Source organism: Aethalodelphis obliquidens, unplaced genomic scaffold (genome assembly GCF_003676395.1).
Source record: "Aethalodelphis obliquidens isolate GAN/ISIS:26980383/991018 unplaced genomic scaffold, ASM367639v1 scaffold68, whole genome shotgun sequence".
Classification (NCBI taxonomy): domain Eukaryota; kingdom Metazoa; phylum Chordata; class Mammalia; order Artiodactyla; family Delphinidae; genus Aethalodelphis; species Aethalodelphis obliquidens.
The window spans coordinates 3525078-3548310 of record NW_020838012.1 but is presented as its reverse complement, the minus strand read 5'-3'; the positions used below and the strand labels follow the sequence as shown (position 1 = coordinate 3548310).

Sequence of the window (23233 nt, the reverse complement as noted above, 5' to 3'; positions counted from 1 at the left end):
GTCTTTTATGTTCTTTTGAGCTGTGCTAAATGATTCTAGAATTTTTCAGGTAATTAAAAATTGTTATATCGTACTAGACTGTGTTAACATGAATTTTTTATTGCTTTAGAGATTGATGCTCAAATCTAAATCATATGTAGACCTTATGTTAAGGTCTAATAAGATAATAATTAAATATGCATTTGTCATAAAGTTACCGTACTTTCAATTAATGTTGTAAAGGTTATTCGTGCATGTTCAAAATTTAACCTGATTTGGGGTTTCATTTAATTTCAGATCTGAAAATTCATCTCCAGACCACTGATTATGGCAACTTCTTGGCTAACCAAACAAATCCTCTTACTGTTTCCATTATTGACACAGAGATGAGAAAAAAGCTATGCAGAGAATTTGAGTATCTCCGGAATCATTCCCTGGAGCCCCTGAGCACCTTTTTCACATACATGACGTAAGTGATAGCAGGAGACCCTACTCCTCCCCAGTGTGATTGTGCAAAGAACCCCGAACAGTTAACAGGTGGGGTGTTAGGCTGACATGAGGCTTAAGACCTCTTCTACTGTTTGAAAGTTTGAATACATTCAAATTTGAGCAACTGATAAGTTCACAGAGCTGCATTTTCACTGTTAGAATATATATTTAATTTATTTATAAACATGATTAGATAGGTGGCAATGGCCTCCGTGTAAAGCAGTGTTTTCAGTTTTCATTCTAAAAAATAAGTACTGCTGATGCGTGAAGGTAGATATGCGACATTTTCAGATCACTTGTCAGGGTGGGGTTGAAATATCACAAATCGTTCTTAAAGCCACACCTACCCTTTCCTGATTCCTCTTCAACGACATAAGGAGTTCCCATCACAGTTATATGTGTTTTATTTTTAATCCCTCTCCATCACCAGTGGTTCCAATCTTTCAGGGTGAAAACCCTTCTTTTTAAAAAATGTTTGAACTTCTACACAAGAGCAAATTGTATTTCTTAATCCAGTTAATAGATTATATCCAGCGCTCAAAACTTTGGGCCTCTCTAGTTGTCTTAGCTGACAAACTGGGAACAAACGCCCGCAATGGATGAGCTGTTTATCATGTATATACAATTTAGATGTAATATACAAAGTTATGATTACCAGATCCAGGGCCTCGACTGGTTGAGAAAGGCATAAAATAAAAATATCCCTTTATTCCACATGTCCCCTCCTTCCCCACTCAGTTCCATTTCCTAAATGTAGGTACTTCTCAGTTTCTTATTATTTTTCTAAAAAAAAAAGGTACATTGTGTATGTATATTGATGCACACTCAACCCACCCTACCCCTACATTTTCAATTTATACAAACAGAATCAGTTTTTTCCCACTTAATATTTGTTAGAAATATCCTCATCAATGTCATACTTTATTAAATAACTGCGTAGAAGTCCGTGTTTGGTACATATCATGACTCCATTTATCAGGCATTTATTAACAACTAACTAACTTTTTTTTAATTACAAAATGTTTTGCAGCTAGCTTATTACTGTGTAGGTCTTGAATTTATTTCTAAGCTAAATTTCTAGCAGTGTGAGTAATGAATCAAACGAATGCCCCGTTCTTTTTTGTTTTGTTTTGTTTTTTTGTTTTTTTAACAGGAATGCCCCGTTTTTATCTTAATAAAATTTGCTAAGTTGAACCATCCCAACAGCACATGAGAAGGCCTGCAGCCCTAACCATTACCAACATCACATACTACCTTCTTAAGTTTTGCCCTTCCAATAGGTTAAAAACTGTATCTCTGCTTTAATTTATATATTTTTATTAGCAAAAGGGAACATCTTTTCACACTTAACTAGTCATGTGTATTTGCTACCTGATCAAATACTTTTATTTGCTACGTGACCAAATACTTTGTCTATTTTTTTTTATTGAGGTATTCAGCATTTTTTGTTTATATATAAAAGCTCTTTTTAAATTAAGAAAGTTAACCTTTCTGAGAAAATTTATTTTCTCAGTTTGATATAATTTATTTTTATATTGTTTGTTTGCTGTAGGAACATTGAAAAATTTTAATTAGCTATTCGGCAGTCTTTTCATTGTACAATCTTTTGATTATTGTGTCCTGCTTAGAAAGGCCTTCTCCACTCCAACTCATCAATAAACTCACCTGTCTTTTCTTCCATTTTTTTGCTGTTGTTGTTGATGTTTCATTTTTTACATTTAAAACTTTGATTCATCTAAAATTTATTTTGGTGTAAGGAATGAGACTAGAGATCCAGCTCAAATTGTTCTTCACACATAGTGATCCAGTTGTTCTGTACCATTTCCGTAAATAAGCAAGTAGAAGAAATGATCATAATTCCAGGCAGGAAGTAACCACTGATGTCCCTGAGACATGTTGTTAGTGCCTGTGTTCCTTGTTTGTGCAGTCAATCCTCCTATCACTAAATAGTATAGAATTTTATTTATAGGCAAGACACAAATGCTGACATTTTTAAAGACTCCAACAGTATACAACTAGTCAGGGATGAAGATTAGATATGAACTTGGGTCTGACTCAGTCTAAAGCCCAAGCACTTTTTTTGAGAATTCTGGAAGGGCCAACAGTGTTGCCAAGCCTGGAAATGGAGTAGAATTTGGAGATTCGGGAGAAGGCTGAACATCTGGGGTTGACGCATGAAGAGGGAAGGATTCTGCCTGCATGAGGAATAACTGGTCAGTTTGGGCTGGAGTAGGCTGTGCAGAAAAGGAAGGAGAGAAATGGGGAAGGGAGGCTAGAGAAGTAAATTCCAACCAGATAATGGAGTCTTCAGTGGCCAGGCTAATGAAGCTGGCCTTTATCACATCAGAGTATTTTGTGTGTGTGTGTGTCCCAAGATTTATTCCTCTCCATAACAGTTGGGGTGAAGTAGAATGCACTTGAGCTTTGGACTGAGTCAGGTCCGAGTTTATATCTAATCTTGAATGGCTGCCTGTGAGAGAGGATTTGCAAGCAGGGAAGCCTCTTGCAAAAATGTCTGGCATGGGTAATTATGAAGACATTAAAGATTCCTGAGCTTTAAGACAACATGGCCATAGTTATGTAACAGCAAAAATGATAATCCAAATGCTAGACACCATTTATGAACTATTTCTATATGCCAAGACTCTGCTAAGTACTTTACAAATATTGTCTCATTAAACCCTCATGACAAGTCTTATTCAGTTCTGATCATCACCATTTTAAGGATGAGGAAACGAAAATTTAAGTGCAATAACTTGCCTAAGTCACAGATCTAAAAAGTGGAGGAGTCATGATTTGAAATAAATGTTAGCAGTAAGCTTTGTAAAATTATTTTGCTCAGATTTTAGATGAGTTCGGAAAATCTGACCTGTGATGACAGGGGACAGTCCAATTTTAACTGAATGAGAAAGCTGCCAGGCTTTGTACTTTTTAGGTTGCAAGACGATCTCACATGATGAAAATTTTCCCCAGATCTGTGAAGAGATGCTCCAGCTCTAAGAATAACTCTGAGTCATTTGGTCAGTGGTTCCTCTTACGTGATGATTCCACGATTTATTGCTTCCTAATTATAGACTCTTAAACCTGGAAGGAGCCTTAGCATTAATTAGCCTTCTTATTTCACAACAAACTACCATGTCAATCTAGTTAAAATATACTCTGTTTCTAAAAACAATTACTTAAAATTCCAAATATTTCTAGTCATTAGCGATATTTAAAAACTGTATATAAGAATTCAGACAGTCACAAATACCTGGGTAGAATGTTAATAAAAAATAAGACGTGGAAATGTAGTTTTGGTAGAATCAGTATTGTTAGTAATGGGCATGTTTTAATTTATCTTCTGCCTCTCTCTGTCTCTCTGTCTCTCTCTCAGCTGTAAACTCTTTGAATTAGTTCTTTTAGTATCTCTATCTGGACTTACAAGTATATAATGGGCACTGAATATTTGCTGAATCAATATATAATCCTGTATTTAGCAGTATCTTACACATACATATAGAAACATACTTTCAGACAGTTCAGGATTTTATATTTTATATAGTACTTGAGAATTGGTTATTTACTGGCCAGTATGTTAGGGGTAAAAACCAAATGTCATGCCTGCAGGTACATTTTGTGTGACCAGGTCAGTCTTTACAGTAATTTTTAAAAATATATTTAATTAAGGCTTTATCCAATTAGCCACAGTTGCCAGCACTCCCTTTTGTCTTATGATCTTCAGGTATTCAGTTTACTTATCAGACATCTGACCTAGATGTTTTACCTACATCTCTACACAAAGAAGTGTTTATATCTCCAGTTTTCAAACTAGAGAAACTGAGGCTCAACATATTAATGTATATTTCAAGATCACAACATTATTAAGAGATTTGGAAGAGATTTGATTTCAGGTCCATCATTCTAGAAAACTAATGATCTTGTACTGGCCCAATAGTTTATTAAAAGGCAAGTAAATCAGAAATATCTGTGGGCCTTTAAACAATAAGTATATTTCTGATCCCTATCCCAGGAGATTCTGATCCAGTTGGCCTTGGAGTGGGGCCCACCTGTATTTTGGAAGGCATGCAGGTTAATCTGATGTGCACCCCTAATTAAAAATGTCCCATTATGGTGCCTCAACTTTATGACTTGGAAGTCACTTTCACAATTATTCTTATGAGTTTTTCCACCACAGTTAATTACATGGATAGGATTATCTCCTTGTCAGAGACCAGAGAGCTCAACTGCATTGAAACCTAGGGCTTCTGAATCTCAATCCGTGGTTTGTTCCACCATGTCGTGTGACTTGCCAACACTGGCAGCATCCAGCTGTGCTCTGTAGAACCTAAAGATGTGTCACCATAACAAAAGGTAACAGAGGTATGTGTGCAGGACAGTTGTCCAATAGTTCTGAAACTATTTTTCTTATTTTTCTTTTAGAACATGTTGCAAAGTCAAGTGTCTGTCTAGCGCCTGTGAACTCCCGTCAAATAGGATTACTCCTGCCCTATTAGGAAATGCCCAGGGCATCATTATGAAAATGATTAAGTCAACCCTAATAGAGATGGTCTAAATTTAAGGTGGTATGATAAATATAATCTAAGCATTGCACATGCATGTGATATAATTACTGTATATGTAAAACTTGTTTTGAAAATCTGGAATGGATATTTTTAAATGCCTAATAGCAGGAAGATCTGGAGGTTTTATGTACTATAATTATACACAGTGGTATGAAACAAAGGAATGAATCCAATAACATTTTAATGAAGAGACTATGTAATGTAGGCTTGGATTGTTTTATTTTTCTTCCCTCCTACTCAACACTTTCCAGCAGCATTTCAATTTCTCCTATCTTTTGAGATTAGACATCTGACTAGAATAACATTTTAATATTCAAAATACTAATTTTATTTTAAGATTGTTTTAATCTCTTGAAATAATCAAATTTTCTCAATATAGGATGACCAAGGAAATATAATATTCAATACTTCACAGTAACATCGACCAAGAATCGTAGGTTAAGGACCACACAGTGAAGAAATCTTTAGAGATTCATTTATGAAAGCTAACCAAAGTTCTTGACTATTCCAGTGACACTTTATAACCCTGCTGTAGGCGTTGAACTGTGCTGTACATTAGGAGGCTGTATACCTTGGTTTGCCCTAAAGGGTTTCTCAGGATGAGGTCTTTTGATGCTCAAACCAGGAAAAACCTCAGCAAACTGGATGAGTTGGTTACCCCATCACTTGTTAGTCAAAACATAAATAACCTAATTCTGAGTCACTAAGAACTTCCATTCTGATGGAGCAAGCATATGTGTTCCCAAAGGGTGAAAAGATGACAGAATTAAGCAACAGCTATAATAGAGACTTGAACATTCAATTAGAGGAGTCTGGAGGATGAAATAACTAAATCTGGTTTTAAAAGATTTTGCAGAGAAAGTAGAATTTGAACCAGTATTTCAGTGGGCATCTGATTAAAGGAATACATGTACATCAGTGAGGCATGATAAGATTGTGTATCTTGAGATAAGTCATCTCAGGTGTGGCTGGAGCCCACACAAGAGCAGGAGCATGGACTGGGGAACGAGAGTCAAGAGCCTGGCCTAATTTAGGGCTCTGGCCTAAGTCTCTATAAGTAACAATCAAGGAAGGCTTTTCAGAAAGGGTGCTACCATTTCATGCTTCAAGTGCCCAAGTCCTTGTAGCCAGTAAGTAGTAGAAATGCTAAGATGCGACATCAGGGCTCTCCAAATAGCATTTCAAAGCTGCTACTTTTACTTTTTTGTTCGTTTTTACTTTTCAACTCTTATTGCCTTGAAAAGTGAGGGTTAATGATCTGATACATATTTTAGGAAAATGATTCTGTTGGTATTGTGAAAGATGTGTTGAAGAAATGAGGCTTGAAGCAGAGAAACCATAGAGGAAGCTATTTTTAAAGTTTAGAGTGGAAATATTGATAGTAGAGTTAAGAAGGAGGGGACAGTGGTTAGATGCATCTGAGAGGAAGACAACAGAATTTAGTGTCTTGATTTATGACGAATGAGAGAAAACAGTCAATGATTTCTGGGAATTCTAAGCTAAGGGAAGAAAGAATTTGCAAGTTGGAAGAAGGATTTTGTTATTTCTACTCAAAAAGAATAAGCCCATTTAAGTTCGATAAAATTATATGAATAAATTAATCATTCTTAATCTCACCATGATTTGACATATTTTTATACTCTTTCTATACATTTTAAAAGAAAATCATGTAAAAATAATTTAATTAATTTAAAATATCTATTAGCATTTTTTTCAAGTAAGTTTTTCTAATTTTTTTTTACAGTATGGTACCATTTATATTTTTAAATGGGGGGTTTTGCATGTATTTGCTTGTTTGTGTGTATATATATATATATATATATATATATATATATATATGGGAGATATCAAAGGCACTGATGGAGTTACGCTCCTGGAAGTTTCTTTGCACAATTTTGGTTCCAAACAATTTATTTTGATTTATTTTCCAAGTAAGACAATTTCAATATACAGAACACTTTTCTTCATTTGGGTTGAGAAATTGTTGTTGTTGTTCTGCTGAACTAGCTATCACAGTTAGTAGGGGGTTATCACATGATTGCCTAAAAGGAGATTCGGAAATGGATTTGAGTACTCAGGGGAGAGAAGGGTAATGATGGTAACAATGTTTTATTGTTTCCTTTTTTATCTTTTAAATTCTGAATCATAGGAGTGTACTACCTAATCAAACTAATAGTTGCTAGTCCAATATCCATAGCTTATACATTTTTTTTTTTTTTTTTTTTTTTTTTGCGATACGCGGACCCCTCACTGTTGTGGCCTCTCCCGTTGCGGAGCACAGGCTCCGGACGCGCAGGCTCAGCGGCCATGGCTCACGGGCCCAGCCGCTACGCGGCATGTGGGATCTTCCCGGACCGGGAACCCGTGTCCCCTGCATCGGCAGGCGGACTCTCAACCACTGCGCCACCAGGGAAGCCCATACATTACATTTTTTTATAACAATTTCCTATGTCCAAAGTATGCCATGCTATCTTAATCAGTTTCTGAACTCAGGGAGCAAGTTCAGAGTAAGATGGATACCTGAAAATCTCTCAAAGACCTAAACATAAGAGCCAGAACTATAGCCCTTAGAAGAAAACATAGGGGAAAACCTTCATGATGTTAGATTTCCCAGTGATATCTTGGCTATGACACCAAAGCACAGGCAATAGAAGAAAAAACAGACAAATTGGAGTTCATCAAAATTGAAAACGTTTGTGCATCAGAGGACACCACTGAAATGACAGTGTTCATTCTTTTCATCTGTCATCTTCCCATTTTTAAGCGCTTTTCTTGGGTGCTTGATAGTTGTTTTTATGGCAGGTTGACATACATAGTTCTCTAAGTTCCTTGGAGGTTTTTTAGTTCTCTTAGCCTGAAGGCCAATTTTCAATTTTCAGTTTCCCTCTGTAAAGTTTGTTTCTTTCACTGAAAACTGTTGCTGTACATCAGTCAAAGCATCATCTTTCCCTGCTTCGATGTTTCTTTCCCGATTCCACTTGCGAAGGTCCTCTTCTTCCTTTGTGCTGTTCTCTAGCTCTACTTCTCTCTTGCTGACCAGTGTGCCAGTACTGATGGCAGAGGGACTCTTTCTTGAAAATCCTTCGGAATCAGAACCCAATCCTAACAGCAGTATTTCTAGGGTCCATCACAAGTGTATGTTATTGCCAAGGAATCTTATGAAAATTTTACACAACTGTGTTCCATAAAAAACAGGGATCTCCAAAACTTTCAACCATCATCTCTTTCTCGTGTCAGAAGCCAAGGCCGAGAGAGATGAGAGTGCAGGGAAGTGCAGAAGAGGGGGTGGCTGCCACCAGGCTCCTCCGCTTTCCTTGGTCCGCAGCGGATCCCCTCCACTTGTCAGGAGGTGACCAGCGAGTGAGTGGACTTCAGCGGCGTGAGCCCATGCCCCCTCCTTCACCTCCTCTCCTCCCCTCACCCTCTTCCCCCTCTAATATTTTTAAATGTTTATATAGCCTTCCATCTGGTCATGAATATTCTAGATGTTTTGTGTCTTCCTTACCTCCAAGTCTGTATAGTATTTAATTTGTTAAATTCTGATTTCAAGAATCAAATTCCCAATAATATTATGAGACTGACTATTTGACAGCACTATGCACTTGTGATTCTGACTCTTTGGCCAGAAATGTTCTGAAATATAAAGATTGCACCAACTTAAAGGCTTTCTATCCATGTGAATGTTCAATGGGGAACAAGTGCAGGACAAAAATGTCTCAACTCTAGCTGCTGATAAAGCCTTCCTCGTATAAAACTCTCAAGCACTTGAATGGTAAAACACTGGTGCTCTTCTGCAAAAGTGATGCTTGGTCGAGCTATAACTGAATGATACTTAATCAGCATAATGTTTATTAAGTTACTGCTATGAGTGAAGGCCTATGCTAGGTTCTAAGATTAGAGATGAATTGAATATAGACTTTGTTCTCTAAGCCAGTAGAAGAGTTACTTAAGGTACAGATTCTAAGACCATTCCTCTAAAAAGTATGTTTTAGTAGGTTCTGGACTGCGATCTAGGAATCTGCACTTTCAATAGGCCTTTCAATCAGGTGACCCTGATGCACGTGAGAAATTCTTACAGCCAGTAGGTAGGTTCTCTGTCTACAATACACCAGTTGTGAGACCCTGAAAAGAGTTCCTGAATCAGTCAAAACCTTGGTTTCCTCATCTAAAATAATAATTATTATATTAAATTTAGAGTTGTGAGTTTAATTGAAAGTAGAACATTATTTTGTGAGGCCAGTGAAATGAAATACAGGGTCCTTGTTAAAAAATGTTTAGTAGGGCTTCCCTGGTGGCGCAGTGGTTGAGAGTCCGCCTGCCGACTCAGGGGACACGGGTTCGTGCCCTTGTCCGGGAGGATCCCACATGCCGCAGAGCGGCTGGGCCCGTGAGCCATGGCCGCTGAACCTGCGTGTCCGGAGCCTGTGCTCCGCAACGGGAGAGGCCACAGCAGTGAGAGGCGCGCGTACAGAAAAAAAAAAAAAAAAATTTTAGTAATTTCAGGAGAACAACAGCAGAGAATTAAACCAAGCACAGGGCCCTTCTAAGTGTGGAATCCTGTGTGACTATACAAATCGTACATCCATGAAACTGGCTGATTGAAAATTATGCACATATATAATACACAAATAAATCTACACATACAACATATCCACATATACACAAAAAATGTAGCTAACTTTATGCATTGGGGTCTAGTCACCTGTGAAAGTGAGAAAAGTTTGCATAAAGGAGGCCTGAAGAATGACCCCGTTTGTACGTGAACAGGAGGCACATCCAGCAGAGAGAGCAGAAACACAGGCTTAACCAGTATGGCTGTTGGGTTGCCGATGCCGCCTGACATCGGCAAAAGTGGTGTCTGAGGGTTAACGATGTTAAGGTAATGGATGCCACAGAACGTATAATATTGATACATCAGGGCCAAGGTGAACGGGTTCTATCCTTTGCTTTGCCAACTTTCTGGCTAGGCAGCAATCAACCACCAGGGGGCATGATTGATCCCAGCAACCTGTTTTCCAAAGTATTGCTCCTTCCCCAGCAATTGTTTAGTAAAAGACTTAGTAAAAGACTTGTCCCATAACCTGGAGAGATTGAAATCCATTGTGGTACTTATCCAGATAACCACTGCCTTAGTTGTATTTTATTTTGTCTCATGTATTTTGTTTTTTTTAATTGAAAATGAGGCACGTGTGTATATTTTTTTAAGAGTTTTTATTCAAAAATTTATTTAGTGCTTACTACAAGCCAGCAATTTTATAATCACTTTACATGTATTAAATTTATTTAATTCTCACAACAATCCTATGAGATGGCTTTTTAGAAATACAGAACAGAGGTTTTCTAAGTAAAGAGTATATTCCAGTACCCATTTCCCAAAGCCCAGAGGCAAACACTTATGTTTTATGCATGCCTTTCCAAATTTCTTTCTATTTGAAAAACATTTTATGTGTATGCATACATTTATATCTAAACCAATAAATATGAATACACATAGTTGGTTTTATTTTTTTAGAACAGTGAGATTATACTATGTATTGCCTACAATTTGTCTTTTTTATGTAATCTATTAAGATTTTTCTACATAAGTGTATATAGATCTAACTTATTTTAAAGCATATATTGTATTGCATTGTGTTGGATGTACCAAGATTTATTTAATCATCCCCCTTTTGTCCATATAGTTTATTTCTTTGCTATTTCAAGTAATGCTACAACAGACATCATTGTATGCATATATTTGCTTCCTCATGCCAGAATTTCCTTACGTTGGATTCCCAGAAGTGAAACTGCTTTGTCAACAGCTGTGCAAGTTCTAGATTTTGATAGATATTAGCAGATTGCTCTCTCATGCTCCAACAATGTATGAAAATTTTTCTCATCTACCCTGTCCTCTCAGCTGTTTCTTTTTTTCTTTCCTCATTGGAAGAAATAAGATTCTCCAAAATTTATTGTGACTGGTGTTTTGAATATAATAAAGATGAGATTCACCAGTCGCTGTTCTTGACTAGGTGGAGAACAAGCTATTATAGACATAGCATGTCTAACTGCCTAATGAGCAAGAAGTATCACTCCATTGGTGTTTTCGTATGAATTTCTGTAATATTTACATACAGTGCTAGAGAAGGGGCGACACTGGAGCAATCTCACTAATGTTATTCTCCTCAGTAGAAAAGTATAGAAAAAGCAAGGAATAAGCAGCTATGACCTCTAGAAAAAAATGCCAGTTATCTTCTTGATTCTGTTTACTCAGGGAATATCAGAATTAACATATTTGTCTGAACATAGAGAAAAATATATTCATCAATTGAAAAAAATCATCAGTGTGTGTCCCTGTTCTGTGCAAGTATGGTTCAGGCCTCAGTACAAAAATTGTACTGAACAAAGTCCTTATCTTTAAGGATACTATAAGTAATAAAGATAGGTAGGAATTATCTGTAAATAATTACACTTGCACATGTAAAATCACTTACCCAAGAACAATTGATTAGTGGCAAAATTAGTGCAGGAATCCAGGTCTTAGATCTTTAGATATATAATAACTATTTGTGAATGGATGAGCTAACTGTTGCTCATGTTCACCATTGCTACTGCCAATGTATATTAAAAATTAATTTCACACCAATATAAATACAGAAATTTAGAGAGAAAAAGAAAGATATCACTTCTAGCTAGAGACAGTTTAAAAGCTTAAAATGAATATTTGAATATTGGCCTTAAAGGATGGGAAAGATCTCAGCTTTTAGCAATTGGTGGGGAAGGGATGCTTTATCCATATAGAGAAGAGTAGGAACAAAGACACTGATAGAGAAAAGGACAAACAAGCTTGAAGAATTTTTAATCCAAACAAATGCGTTAGACCAAGATTGTAGAGAATCTTAAGTACTGGAGAAAAGAGTTTTCTAAAGATTCCAGAGCTACCAAGGGTTTGGGAAATGCATAGTGATAAACATTTTTGTTCTAAATGTGCTGTTACAGCAATGCTGACTTCTTAGTAGTTTCTCAGTATTTTATTTTCCTGGAAGGAAAAGAAAATGAGTGTGACAGCAAAATTAATTGCTTTTAAAAATGGTTTTAATTTTCACTTCCTCTATTTAAAAAATGGGAAACTTCAGGGAAGTAAGAAATGTTAACCAAAATGTCAGATTTCAAGAGGGAGCAGTGTGTTTATGGGGATATTCTAAACCTCAACAGTCTATTAGCAAATCAGACTAAATGTCGGGGCTGCCCCATCTGAGTACATGGGATTAGCATTGGATTGAATAAATCTGGGGTATATCAGAAATGTTTATCAATACAATCAAGGAAAACTTTCATTTGAAAATTAACACATGGGAAAATACTTTCCACATGGCCCTGTTGTCCATGTGACAGTAAATAACTGGTGGGCTTGTTAAGGGTGGATCAGTACCTTTCACTGAGGAGTTTCATTCAGAATGAAATAACTTAAGTACACCTAATGTATTTCACACACACCCCTATACTTTCCATGAACAATTACTCTTGATCATGCATTTTGTAAAATTTTATTTATTTATTTATTTGCGGTACGCGGGCCTCTCACTGCTGTGGCCTCTCCTGCTGCGGAGCACAGGCTCTGGACGCGCAGGCTCAGCGGCCATGGCTCACAGGCCCAGCCGCTCCGCGGCATGTGGGATCTTCCAGGACCGGGGCACGAACGCATGTCCCCTGCATCGGCAGGCAGAATCTCAACCACTGCCCCACCAGGGAAGCCCTTGATCGTGCATTTTATGTCCCTGATCTTGTATTTTCTATATGTACAAGTGTGACCTAGAATCGTATCACAGTCCTGCTTGCCGAAAACAGCATCATTATCACTGAGAACACTATATTATATGTTGCATAGGAAAGGATGCTGATCCAGCCACTTAGGTAGAAGGAACCAGTGCTGACATCAGGGTGTGGCTCACATGATGAAGCCAAACCTTAGTCACAATGCTTTGAGATGATGAATCTCTTGTCATCTCCAAATTCGCCAAGTTGTTTCCTATCCAGTCGTGCCTGAAAGGAGAATTAAGACTGAGTCATGAAGAGCTTCCATCTTAACAAAGGGGTTCAGGCCTTTTCATACATAAAAGCAGCTATCATTTATGATGAGTTAACCAGCATTGTTTTGAGATTAATAATTACATTTCCAAAGAGAAAACATTAATTTTTTAAAAATTTATTTACTTTATTTATTTATTTTTTGGCTGCATTAGGTCTTTGTTGCTGCACGCAGGCTTCCTCTAGTTGCGGTGAGCGGGGGCTACTCTTCATTGCAGCACACGGGCTTCTCATTGCAGTGGCTTCTCTTGTTGCAGAGCACAGGCCCTAGGTGCACAGGCTTCAGTAGTTGTGGCACGTGGGCTCAGTAGTTGTGGCTCATGGGCTCTAGAGTGCAGGCTCAGTAGTTGTGGCTCACGGGCTTAGTTGCTCCGTGGCATTTGGGATCTTCTAGGACCAGGGCTTGAACCCATTGGCATTGGCAGGCGGATTCCCAACCACTGCGCCACCAGGGAAGCCAACATTAAATATTTTGAAGCTCAGATATCTTAAAGGAAACATCATATAAAATAATGGCCACACAAGGATAATTCTAGGGTTATAAGATGTAGAACAGGATGGTAACAGATTTTATGAAAGGTATAAATCTAGACCTGAGGGTGAGTATCCCAACAGGTATTATGATTTATGGTCTTGTGGATGTTCTGTCTTCCAAATGACTGTACCACTCAGCTTCTTGTCTCCATGCCATACCAGGAGTTAAACCCTTCTCTTTTTTTTTTAATTAGTTTATTTTATTTATCTTTGGCTGCGTTGGGTCTTCATTGCCGCACTCAGGCTTTCTCTAGTTGCGGCGAGCGGGGGCTACTCTTCGTTGCGGTGCGCGGGCTTCTCATTGCAGTGGCTTCTCTCGTTGGGGAGCATGGGTTCTAGGTGCACGGGCTTCAGTAGTTGTTGCACACGGGGTCAGTAATTGTGGCTCGCGGGCTCTAGAGCACAGGCTCAGTAGTTGTGGCGCACGGGCTTAGTTGCTCCGTGGCATGTGGGCTTTTCCCAGACCAGGGATCAAACCCGTGTCCACTGCATTGGCAGGCGGACTCTTAACCACTGCGCCACCAGGGAAGTCCCTAAACCCTTATCTTCTAAGAGCAATAGGTAAATTTAGAAAGGATTCTGTTAACTAGAACTAAGTGTAAAAGTGCAGAGATGTAGAAATCTCAGACTTGATGAAAGAGCATGAACATTGCAATTTTTTTACTCTAAAGATTATGTATGTGGTTTATAATTTTCTCCTCCTCTTCCTCCAAGGTCTGGTTTATAGAGAATTAACTTCCTCTAAGGATGTATGACCCTCCTTCTTTGCAGGAGGCACTGCAGTAATGCTTTCATATGTATGACTAATCCTGGTGCCAACCATTCAAGTTGAATAAATATTTCCATTTAAGATGAGGAAATGAAGCTCTTGTTAAACCGGTTTTTAAGTAACAGAGCTGGGCTTAGAATTAGGCTTATCTGTTTCAAAGCTTGGACTCCTTTTACTGTGACAATTTATGATTCCAAACTGTTTTCATATGTGTGATTTGATTTAATTTACACAGCAACCACGTGAAGATAATGGTATTCTACCCTTTCCCACCCCCTTGATGCCAAGCTTCTTAAAAAGGATAGTCTCTACTGCTATATTCTCACTTATTTACTCAACCCACTCCAGTCTTATTTTCTACCCCACCAGGCCCTCGAAACCACTCTAGTTGCTAAGTCTAATGGATATATTTTCAGCTTTTTCATAACTCACCACAGTAGATGTCCTCATCCTGTGCATTCTGTGATGACACTTTCTTTTTGGGCTCCTTTAACCATCCTGGCCTTTCCTCATTCTTCTTACAAAGTCTTCTTCTCGACCTTTAAAAGTTTTTGGGGTCTGTTCTATTCTCTCTTCTAAAATATATACTTTCTTTTTAATGCTATCATTCACATCAATAGCCAGAGAAGTAATCAGAAACCAACGAATGAAGGGCCTTGAATACAATTATGAGAAACTTGTGTTTCATTCTAAAGGCAGAAGGAAGCCATTGAGAGATTTTTAGGAATAAGAGTAGTGAGGTTGCTGATAAAGATAGAGATTCCAGAAGAAGGAGAAAGATTAGGGGCAATAAGATTTTTGAGATAGTGTGACTGAGGTGCCTATGAGAAAATCAGTAGTCATATTCACAGAAAGGAAGTGAAAGAATATGGATCTGAGGCTGGAGAAAGAGGTTTTGCCTGGAGCTGAAGATTTGCAAATAGTATACTTCTATGTGGCAGAAGGAAGTGTGGCCATGGATAAGGTTTTTGAAGTGGGACCTACTGAGTGAGAATAATACTCTGATGGAATCCTTCCTTATTAGGTATGTGTATATTTCTTTTCTCTTAGCTGAGAATGCCTACAATAAAAACCACACTGGTAAATACCCCACCTAATGCCCAGATCTTGGTTTCTAATACCATTCTCCCATAAAGGGAATCAACGTTCCTTGGAGAAAAAGCTAATTTTAGGACTGGGGCAAGAAATATATAAGATGAACTTAAACTGTCTTGGAATGCCAGAATATGAGGACATGAAAAACGAAACAAACAAAACAAAAAACCTGCAATGGTTGGGTATGTTAAAGGAGCACACAGGAGCCAACTGCAAGAGCCCTTAGTGGCTAAAGCTGGAACAATCTGAGCAACAAAATAAAGGAAGTTGTACTGAATTATCACCCCAAATAAAAATAAATGTAAAATAAATATTTATGAGACCATCCTGGTCTAAATAAATGATTGGATAACTTAATAAATGAGGGAGAAGAGACAAATCTCCCTTGTAGAATAATTTGTGTAGATACTCCATCCTCAAGGAGGGGAACCATATTCCCTACTTCTTAAGGATAGGCTGTACACAGTGACTTCTTCCAAAGAGTACAATGTGGAAAGAGGGGGCAGTACCTTCGCAGTGTGGAGACATCTGGCAAACACTGCCTCAGCCAGGTGATCAAGATCAGCACAGTCATAAACTATGCTAATAGTATGTACCTTTGATATGATGGGATGCAAATGGCTCCTTCTACTTAGCTTGTGGAAGTGCAGAAGTAGTCTGCAGGGGTGACTGGGGGGGGGGGGGGGGGTGAGGTGGGAACAGAGACCTTCTCCAAGCTTCTGGATTTCAAACTTCCAGTTCTTCCCAGTACATCCTTTAAGATTAAGACTCCTCCAACTCCATTCTCTCCCTCACTCCTGGGACTCAAAATACACAGCAGCAATGAGTCCCAGGAGGAGAGGAGAAAAGGGGAAAGGCTGAAAATGTATTCAAAGAAACAGTAATTAAAAATTTTCCAAATTTGGCAAAACACAAACCTACTGATTCAAGAAGCTGAGTGAACCCCCAACAAGAACAACCCAATGAAATCCAAGCCACGGCACATCATAGTCAAACTTCTGAAAGACAAAGACAAAAATGCCTGAAAGCTGTGACACTTGTGGGGGAAAAGCAACGTGAACAATGGTGGATTTTTCATTAGAAACGATGGCGTTCAGAAGGAAGGGGTGTAACTTTTTTTTTTTTTTTTTGAGGTACGCGGGCCTCTCACTGTTGTGGCCTCTCCTGTTGCGGCGCACAGGCTCCAGACGCACAGGCTCAGCAGCCATGGCTCACGGGCCCAGCCGCTCCACGGTGTGTGGGATCTTCCCAGACCGGGGCACGAACCCGTGATCCCTGCATCGGCAGGCGGACTCTCAACCACTGCGCCACCAGGGAAGCCCGGTGTAACATTTTTTTAATGCTAAAAGGAAAGAGATGTCCACTCAAATTCTATATACAATGAAGATATCTTTCAAGAATGAAGAGCAACTCAAAACAGTCTCAGATGAATGAAAACTAAGAATTTGTGCCCATAGACCTACCCTAAAATAATGGCTGAACAAAGTTCTTGAAACAGAAAAGAAATGATAAAAGAAGGAGTCTGAAACAACAGGAAAAGAACAATAAAAAAAGGAGGAAAATATGGGTAAATACAATAGACTTTCTCCTCTTGATTTTGTAAATTATATTTGACAGTTGAAGCAAAAATTAATACTTGTCTGATGTGACCCTTTCTGTATGCAGAGGAAATATTTAAGACAATTCTATTATAAATAGGGAAGGTAAGAAGATTTTAAAAGAAGAAAGGTTTATACACTTCGCTAAAAGTTGTACAGCCACTCTGGAAAACAGTTTGTCAGTTTCTTAAAAAACTAAACATACCCTTACCACACAACTCAAATTGCACTTCTAGGCATTTATCTGAGATAAATTAAAATTTATTTCCATGTAAAAACTGACACAAGTTTCCATAACAGTTTTTATTTATAATAGCCAAAAACTGGGGGAAAAACCCCCAAAACCAAATGCCTTAAGTAGGTGAGTGGTTAAATAAACAAGTATACACATACAGTGGAATACTACTCACCAATAAAGGGACAAATTATTTACATGCAACAACTTGTATGTATTATATATGTCTCAAGGGAATTAAGCTGAATTAAAAGAGCCAGTCTCAAAATGTCACAGAATATACAATTCCTGTTAAATATTATTCACAAAATGGCAAAGTTACAGAAAGAACAGATTAGTATTTGCCAGAGGTTAAGAGATAGTGGGTGGGAAGAGAAGGATGTGACTGTGAAGGGGGTAGCACATTGGAGATCTTTGGATGATACAATAGTTCTTTACCTTGACTGTGGTGGTGGTTACACAAATAGGCACATGGGATAAACTAACACAGAACTACACACACACAGAGTACCAGTGTCACTTGTCTAATTCTAATGTTTCACTATAGCTATATAGATGTAACCCCTGGTGGAAACTGGGTGAAGAGTACATAGGACCCCTCTGTATTATTTTTGCAACTTCCTGTCAACCTAATTATTTCAAGATAAAAAGCTTTAAAAATTTATGCCATGCTGGTGCGCCCACATAGTAGTAATCACAATAATAACTCATAAAATTTCTTCTAACATTTGAAGCCTGTGATCACAGGAAATGAAAAATAATATTCAATTATATGTACATAGAGTTATAGAGAGCCATAAAAGACTTTGAATATAAAGACATAAATGCCATATTAGGGTAAAATTTCATCAGAGAATTGGAATAGAAATAACATTTCCAGAAAAAAAAAAAATAAGGAACAACATAATTTCCTTCTGTTTATGTATTTGTAATTGAATAGTGGTAGTGTCTTAGTGAGCTCGGGTTTCTGTAACAAAATGGTATAGACTGGGTGACTTGAACAACAGGAATTGATTTCTTACAGTTTTGGAGGCATGGAAGTCCAAAATCAGGGTGCCATCCAATTTGGTTCCCTGGGGAAGGCTCTCTTATTCACGTGTAGACAACTGCCTTCTCATTATGTCCTCATGAAGCAGAGGGAGAGAGGACAAGATCTCTCGTGTCTATTCCTATAAGGACACTAATCCCATCATGTAGGTCCCACGCTCATGGCCTCACTTAAACCTAATTAATAGCCCCAAAGGCCCCATCTCCATATACCATCACATTGGGGGTTAGGGCTTCAACATGAATTTTAGGGGGACAAAAATCTGTCTTTAGCAAGTGGTTATTCAGATTCTTCATTGGATAATTTAATTTGACTGATTTAACAGGTTCATTTTAAATACTGACATTCACAATATACCAGAAATATTTTTGCAGTATTTAAACTTATAATAAAAGTTTTTGTTTGTTTGTTTTTGTTTTTGTGGTATGCGGGCCTCTCACTGTTGTGGCCTCTCCCGTTGCGGAGCACAGGCTCCAGACGCGCAGGCTCAGCGGCCATGGCTCACGGGCCCAGCCGCTCCGTGGCATGTGGGATCTTCCTGGACCGGGGCACGAACCCGCGTCCCCTGCATCGGCAGGCGGACTCTCAACCACTGCGCCACCAGGGGAGCCCGCCTTAGTTTCTTATGTGTAAAGTGGTGGTAATAATGGTCCTTAGAGCACTGACTTGTGGGGAGGCTTAAATGGGAACATGCATGTAATGCATATAAGGTACTGCATGTATGTAATGTAATGTAGTGTAAAGCATGTAATGCCTGGCACATAGCAACAACCTCAAGAAGCATTGGCATTTTTAAAAATTATTTTTACAACCTAAAATTTTTGAAATAGAGTCATTTACTCTTACAATTTAAGGTGACTTCATGATTTTCACAGGTACCAATATCAAAGTTACAGAAGAAAATATTTAGAAGGGGCTAGAAGTGAAGATGTTTGTCTAGACCATGAGTGGGAGAAAAATTAGCCCAATAGAGTGGGCACTAGTTTTGGCTCTGTTGTTACTAATAAGCACAGTTACTTAAAACATTAGGAGTTTGAGCTAGGTGAGCACCCAGATGTCTTTAAACTCAAACATTACTCAAACAACGCCAGTAGAGATTTCCTTCCTAACCACTGGAGGCAGGGCCCTAGAGTTCTATCAAGATTATACTCTGGAAAGAGCAAGCTGTCTTCTGGGCACATTATCCCCCCGCCATCCCAAACAGCCAATAATAATTATATACCTGGTGCCTATGTGACAGAGATGAGGGAGGGACAGGAAAGATACCCCTCTCCCCTGCCATGGGCCGAATCCTAAGTCTCATTTCATTTTCTGAACAAAACTATGAGAACTGCTACTGTTGTCCCATCTTAGAAACAAGGCCACTTAAATGAGTTGAAATAAAACAATTCAATCTCCATAGCCCTTGCTCTTTGCAATAGAGGGCCTAGCCTCTCTATTAATTTTTAAAAAAAAAAGCACTCCAGACACACATGTGCACACATACACATGTACAGGCATAGGCTTGAGTGTTACGTGTGGGCTAAATTCTCACAGCATTGATTTTGGTTTCCCCTGTCAGCGTTGGTCTCATTGTCCTCTGCACATTGGGAATGTTGGCGGCTCATATGCTGTTACATTACAGGGGTGCTGAGGGGGAGCAATTAAACATCTGGAGTCTGCTAAGGATTATTAAGTGCTGGCAATTCCCCTCTCAGGTAATAGCTTTTGAGCCATAAGGGGACAGTTAAATAAGCACTTCCATTTTAATATCATTTTCAAGAGATAAAAAGGGTTCTAAAATTCGATAATGTCCAAATTTGGTACTGCTGTTTGGGGGAGTGAAGAAACTTTATAGTCATGTGCTCTTTATAAAGGGATAATTGCCTTCTTCTAAACTTCTTTAGGTAAAAATTTTATTGGGGTACATTGCGGAAGCTCAGTTGCAATGCAGGAGATTCTTATCCTGCTGGAAATGCATTCTTTTTTTTTTTTTTTTTTTTTTTTTTGCGTTACGCGGGCCTCTCACCGCTGCGGCCTCTCCCGCCGCAGAGCACAGGCCCCGGACGCGCAGGCTCAGCGGCCATGGCTCACGCGCCCAGCCGCCCCGCGGCATGTGGGACCCTCCCGGACCAGGGCACGAACCCGAGGCCCCTGCACCGGCAGGTGGACTCTCAACCACTGCGCCACCAGGGAAGCCCTGGAAATGCATTCTTGCACAGGAAGTCAGTAACCCTTGCCGCCAGACTCCAGTGACAGGGCTTCTAAGTGGCCAGGTTCATTTTCATCCAGTGAAAGGTGTTCTTTTCAAGCCTTAATTGTGCAGTAGTTGAGTCCCATCACTGCCAAACGTGGAGGACCTTGTCTCATCGCTTGGCTGTCCCTTCCATCTTCTGAGCCGCCACCTCAGCCTCTTGGCCGCCTCTTTCCCCTCAGCTCTTAAATGTGTTCTCTTCTCTCCCACCTTAAAAAACAACAAAAAAACCGAAAAATACACCCAAACTGAAAGTCCAAAGCTCCTCTGGCCCCTGGGTCTCCATACAGTTGCCTTCCCCTGCTTTATAGTTTAAACTCTTTTAAAAAACAAAGCAATTAAACATTCCAAAACCCTCTGTACTTCCCACTCATTTTAAACACACAGTGGTCAGGTTTCTGGCTTCTCCCCTTTCCCTTCCACAAGCAAACTCCACTGAACACGTTTTGTGGTGCCAGATGACCTCTTAGTGGCTGCTTCCTGAGAACACCTTGCTTCAATGTCTACCCTGACTTTCCTGTGGCCTTTAACCTCTTCCTAGAATTCTCTTCCCTGGTTTTCTTCCTACCATCTGGTCATTCCTTCTCAGGTTCTATCAAGGTCCTTAAATGTTGGGGTTCCCCAGAGTTCTCAGGACAGAACTCTTGACATACACTCTAGAATGTGGTCTCAAGCATTCCCAAGACATCTGCTTCCACCTTTAAACTAGCACCCCCTGCCCACGCTCCCTAAATGTCTCTGGTCCACAGCTGTCTCTTCAGGACTTAGACGTCCGAGGCCTATTGGGTATCTCCTCCTGGGCATCTAAACTCATTCGGTCCAAACATCAGCTCCCACTACAAGCCGTTCTTCCTCCAGTGCTCTCATCTCAATAAATGGCTCCAGCTTCTAACTGTTAAACCTAGAAACCTATGTGTCATCCTTGACAACTAAACACAGCATAATCTGAGCGTTAAGAGAAAAGTTTCAGAAGCAGGCTGTCTGAGTTTGATTCTCAGCCCTCTTCATTTGTTAGCTGTGTCGTTATGGGTGAGATTTTTACCTGTCTGGGCTGCCAGTTCCTCATCTATAAAACGGAGGTAATAATAGTACCTATCATCATCCCAGTGTAATTATCGTGATTAAATAAAATAACTTTTGTAAAGCACTTTACTATATAAGTGTTGGCTTACTTCTTATCCTGTTTTAATGCATATTCTATCTACATAGATCATAATTCCCCCTATCCTTGACGTATTCAGCATCTCCCATTGCTCTCAATCCAAATTCCTCATCTTGTCTTTCAGGACCCTGCATGTTCAGACTGGGCCCCACCTCCAGTGCTCAGCAGGCAAAAGAACGTCCTTGTTCCTGGCCCTCTTGTCTCTGGGGCTTTTCACATGCTCTCCCTTCTGCCCGGAAGCACTCTTTCCCAGCCACCGCTTTTGCCTGGACAGCTCCTAATCATTCTGCAAGTTGCAGCCTGAATGTCACTCCCTAGGAATTCTGATCCCAGACTGGTTTAGTGCCCAGCTCTGAATCCCCACACCACCCTGTAATCTCCTTTATGCAGACTGTATGCTGCACTGCAATGTACCAGTGCCTCCCTTAAGCTGTATTTTCTGTGAAGGAAGCAACTATGTCTCTCTTACTTCTTGACCTCATTGCTTGGAATATCCTGGGTAGAGCTTATATTGAATAGAGAAATCACATAAAGTGTGAACCTATGGGCTCTTGGGGTTCTGGGAGGGGAAAAGGCTAGAAAGTTGACTATCTGCTCTCATAGGAGGAAAAAAAAAACAGAATACTTTAATTTTTAATATATAAAACATTTTAATATTAAAATGACTAAATATTTTTATTTATTTTTAAATATTTAAAACATCGAATACTCAACAATGAGCTTCATCAAAGATTTAAATAGTCAGTTTTTGAAGTATAATGAAACGCTTTAGGTCTGTGTTTCTCAACTTTTTAAGCCCATAGTCCATTATGAGAAACCAAACAATTTAACACCCTCACTACTGTCTGCCCCACCCACCACATTTGGCATTTACTGTGTAAGGGTCATCTTCTGTGTGGTCCCACCAGTCAGGTGTTATAACTGTGAACATGGTTTTTCAAACTATGGTACCCTCTGAGAGTCAGATATTTTACCTCACCTACATCTCTCAAAACCCAGAGTTTAAAATAAAAGGAGATATATATTTCCTTAACGAAAGCGTGTGTGCCTGAAATGTGGGGGGGGGGGGGGTTGTTTTGTTTTTTGTTTTTTACCTGAGGGATGCTTCTTGTTCTCATGCAACTGTTTTCCTAACGATTGAGCCCTCTTCTACACCAGGTGCAGTTACATGATAGATAATGTGATTCTACTGATGAACGGTGCATTGCAAAAAAAATCTGTGAAAGAAATTCTGGTGAAGTGCCACCCGTTGGGCCGTTTCACAGAAATGGAAGCAGTCAACATTGCAGAGACACCTTCTGATCTCTTTAATGCCATTCTGGTTGAAACACCATTAGGTATGAATGCATAAATCATTGCACAGCTGCTTGTGTATGTTATCACAGTATTAGAAAATGCACTTTCAATTCACAGTTTTCTCCATGAATATAGTGTCGTACTATACAGATTCCTAGAAGTGAAA

At 39.1% G+C, this 23233-nt stretch overlaps 1 protein-coding gene across 2 annotated transcripts in view; it reads left to right on the top strand.

Annotated features, from left to right (window-relative positions):
• ATP6V0D2 (ATPase H+ transporting V0 subunit d2) overlaps window positions 1-23233 on the top strand; it is a 48313-nt gene that overhangs the window by 12292 nt on the left and 12788 nt on the right. For both annotated transcript variants that reach the window (XM_027089763.1, XM_027089762.1), the window contains exons 2-3: window positions 277-448; window positions 22930-23108. In XM_027089763.1, the coding sequence (XP_026945564.1) occupies window positions 277-448; window positions 22930-23108 (351 nt within the window). The remainder of the gene's footprint in view (window positions 1-276; window positions 449-22929; window positions 23109-23233) is intronic.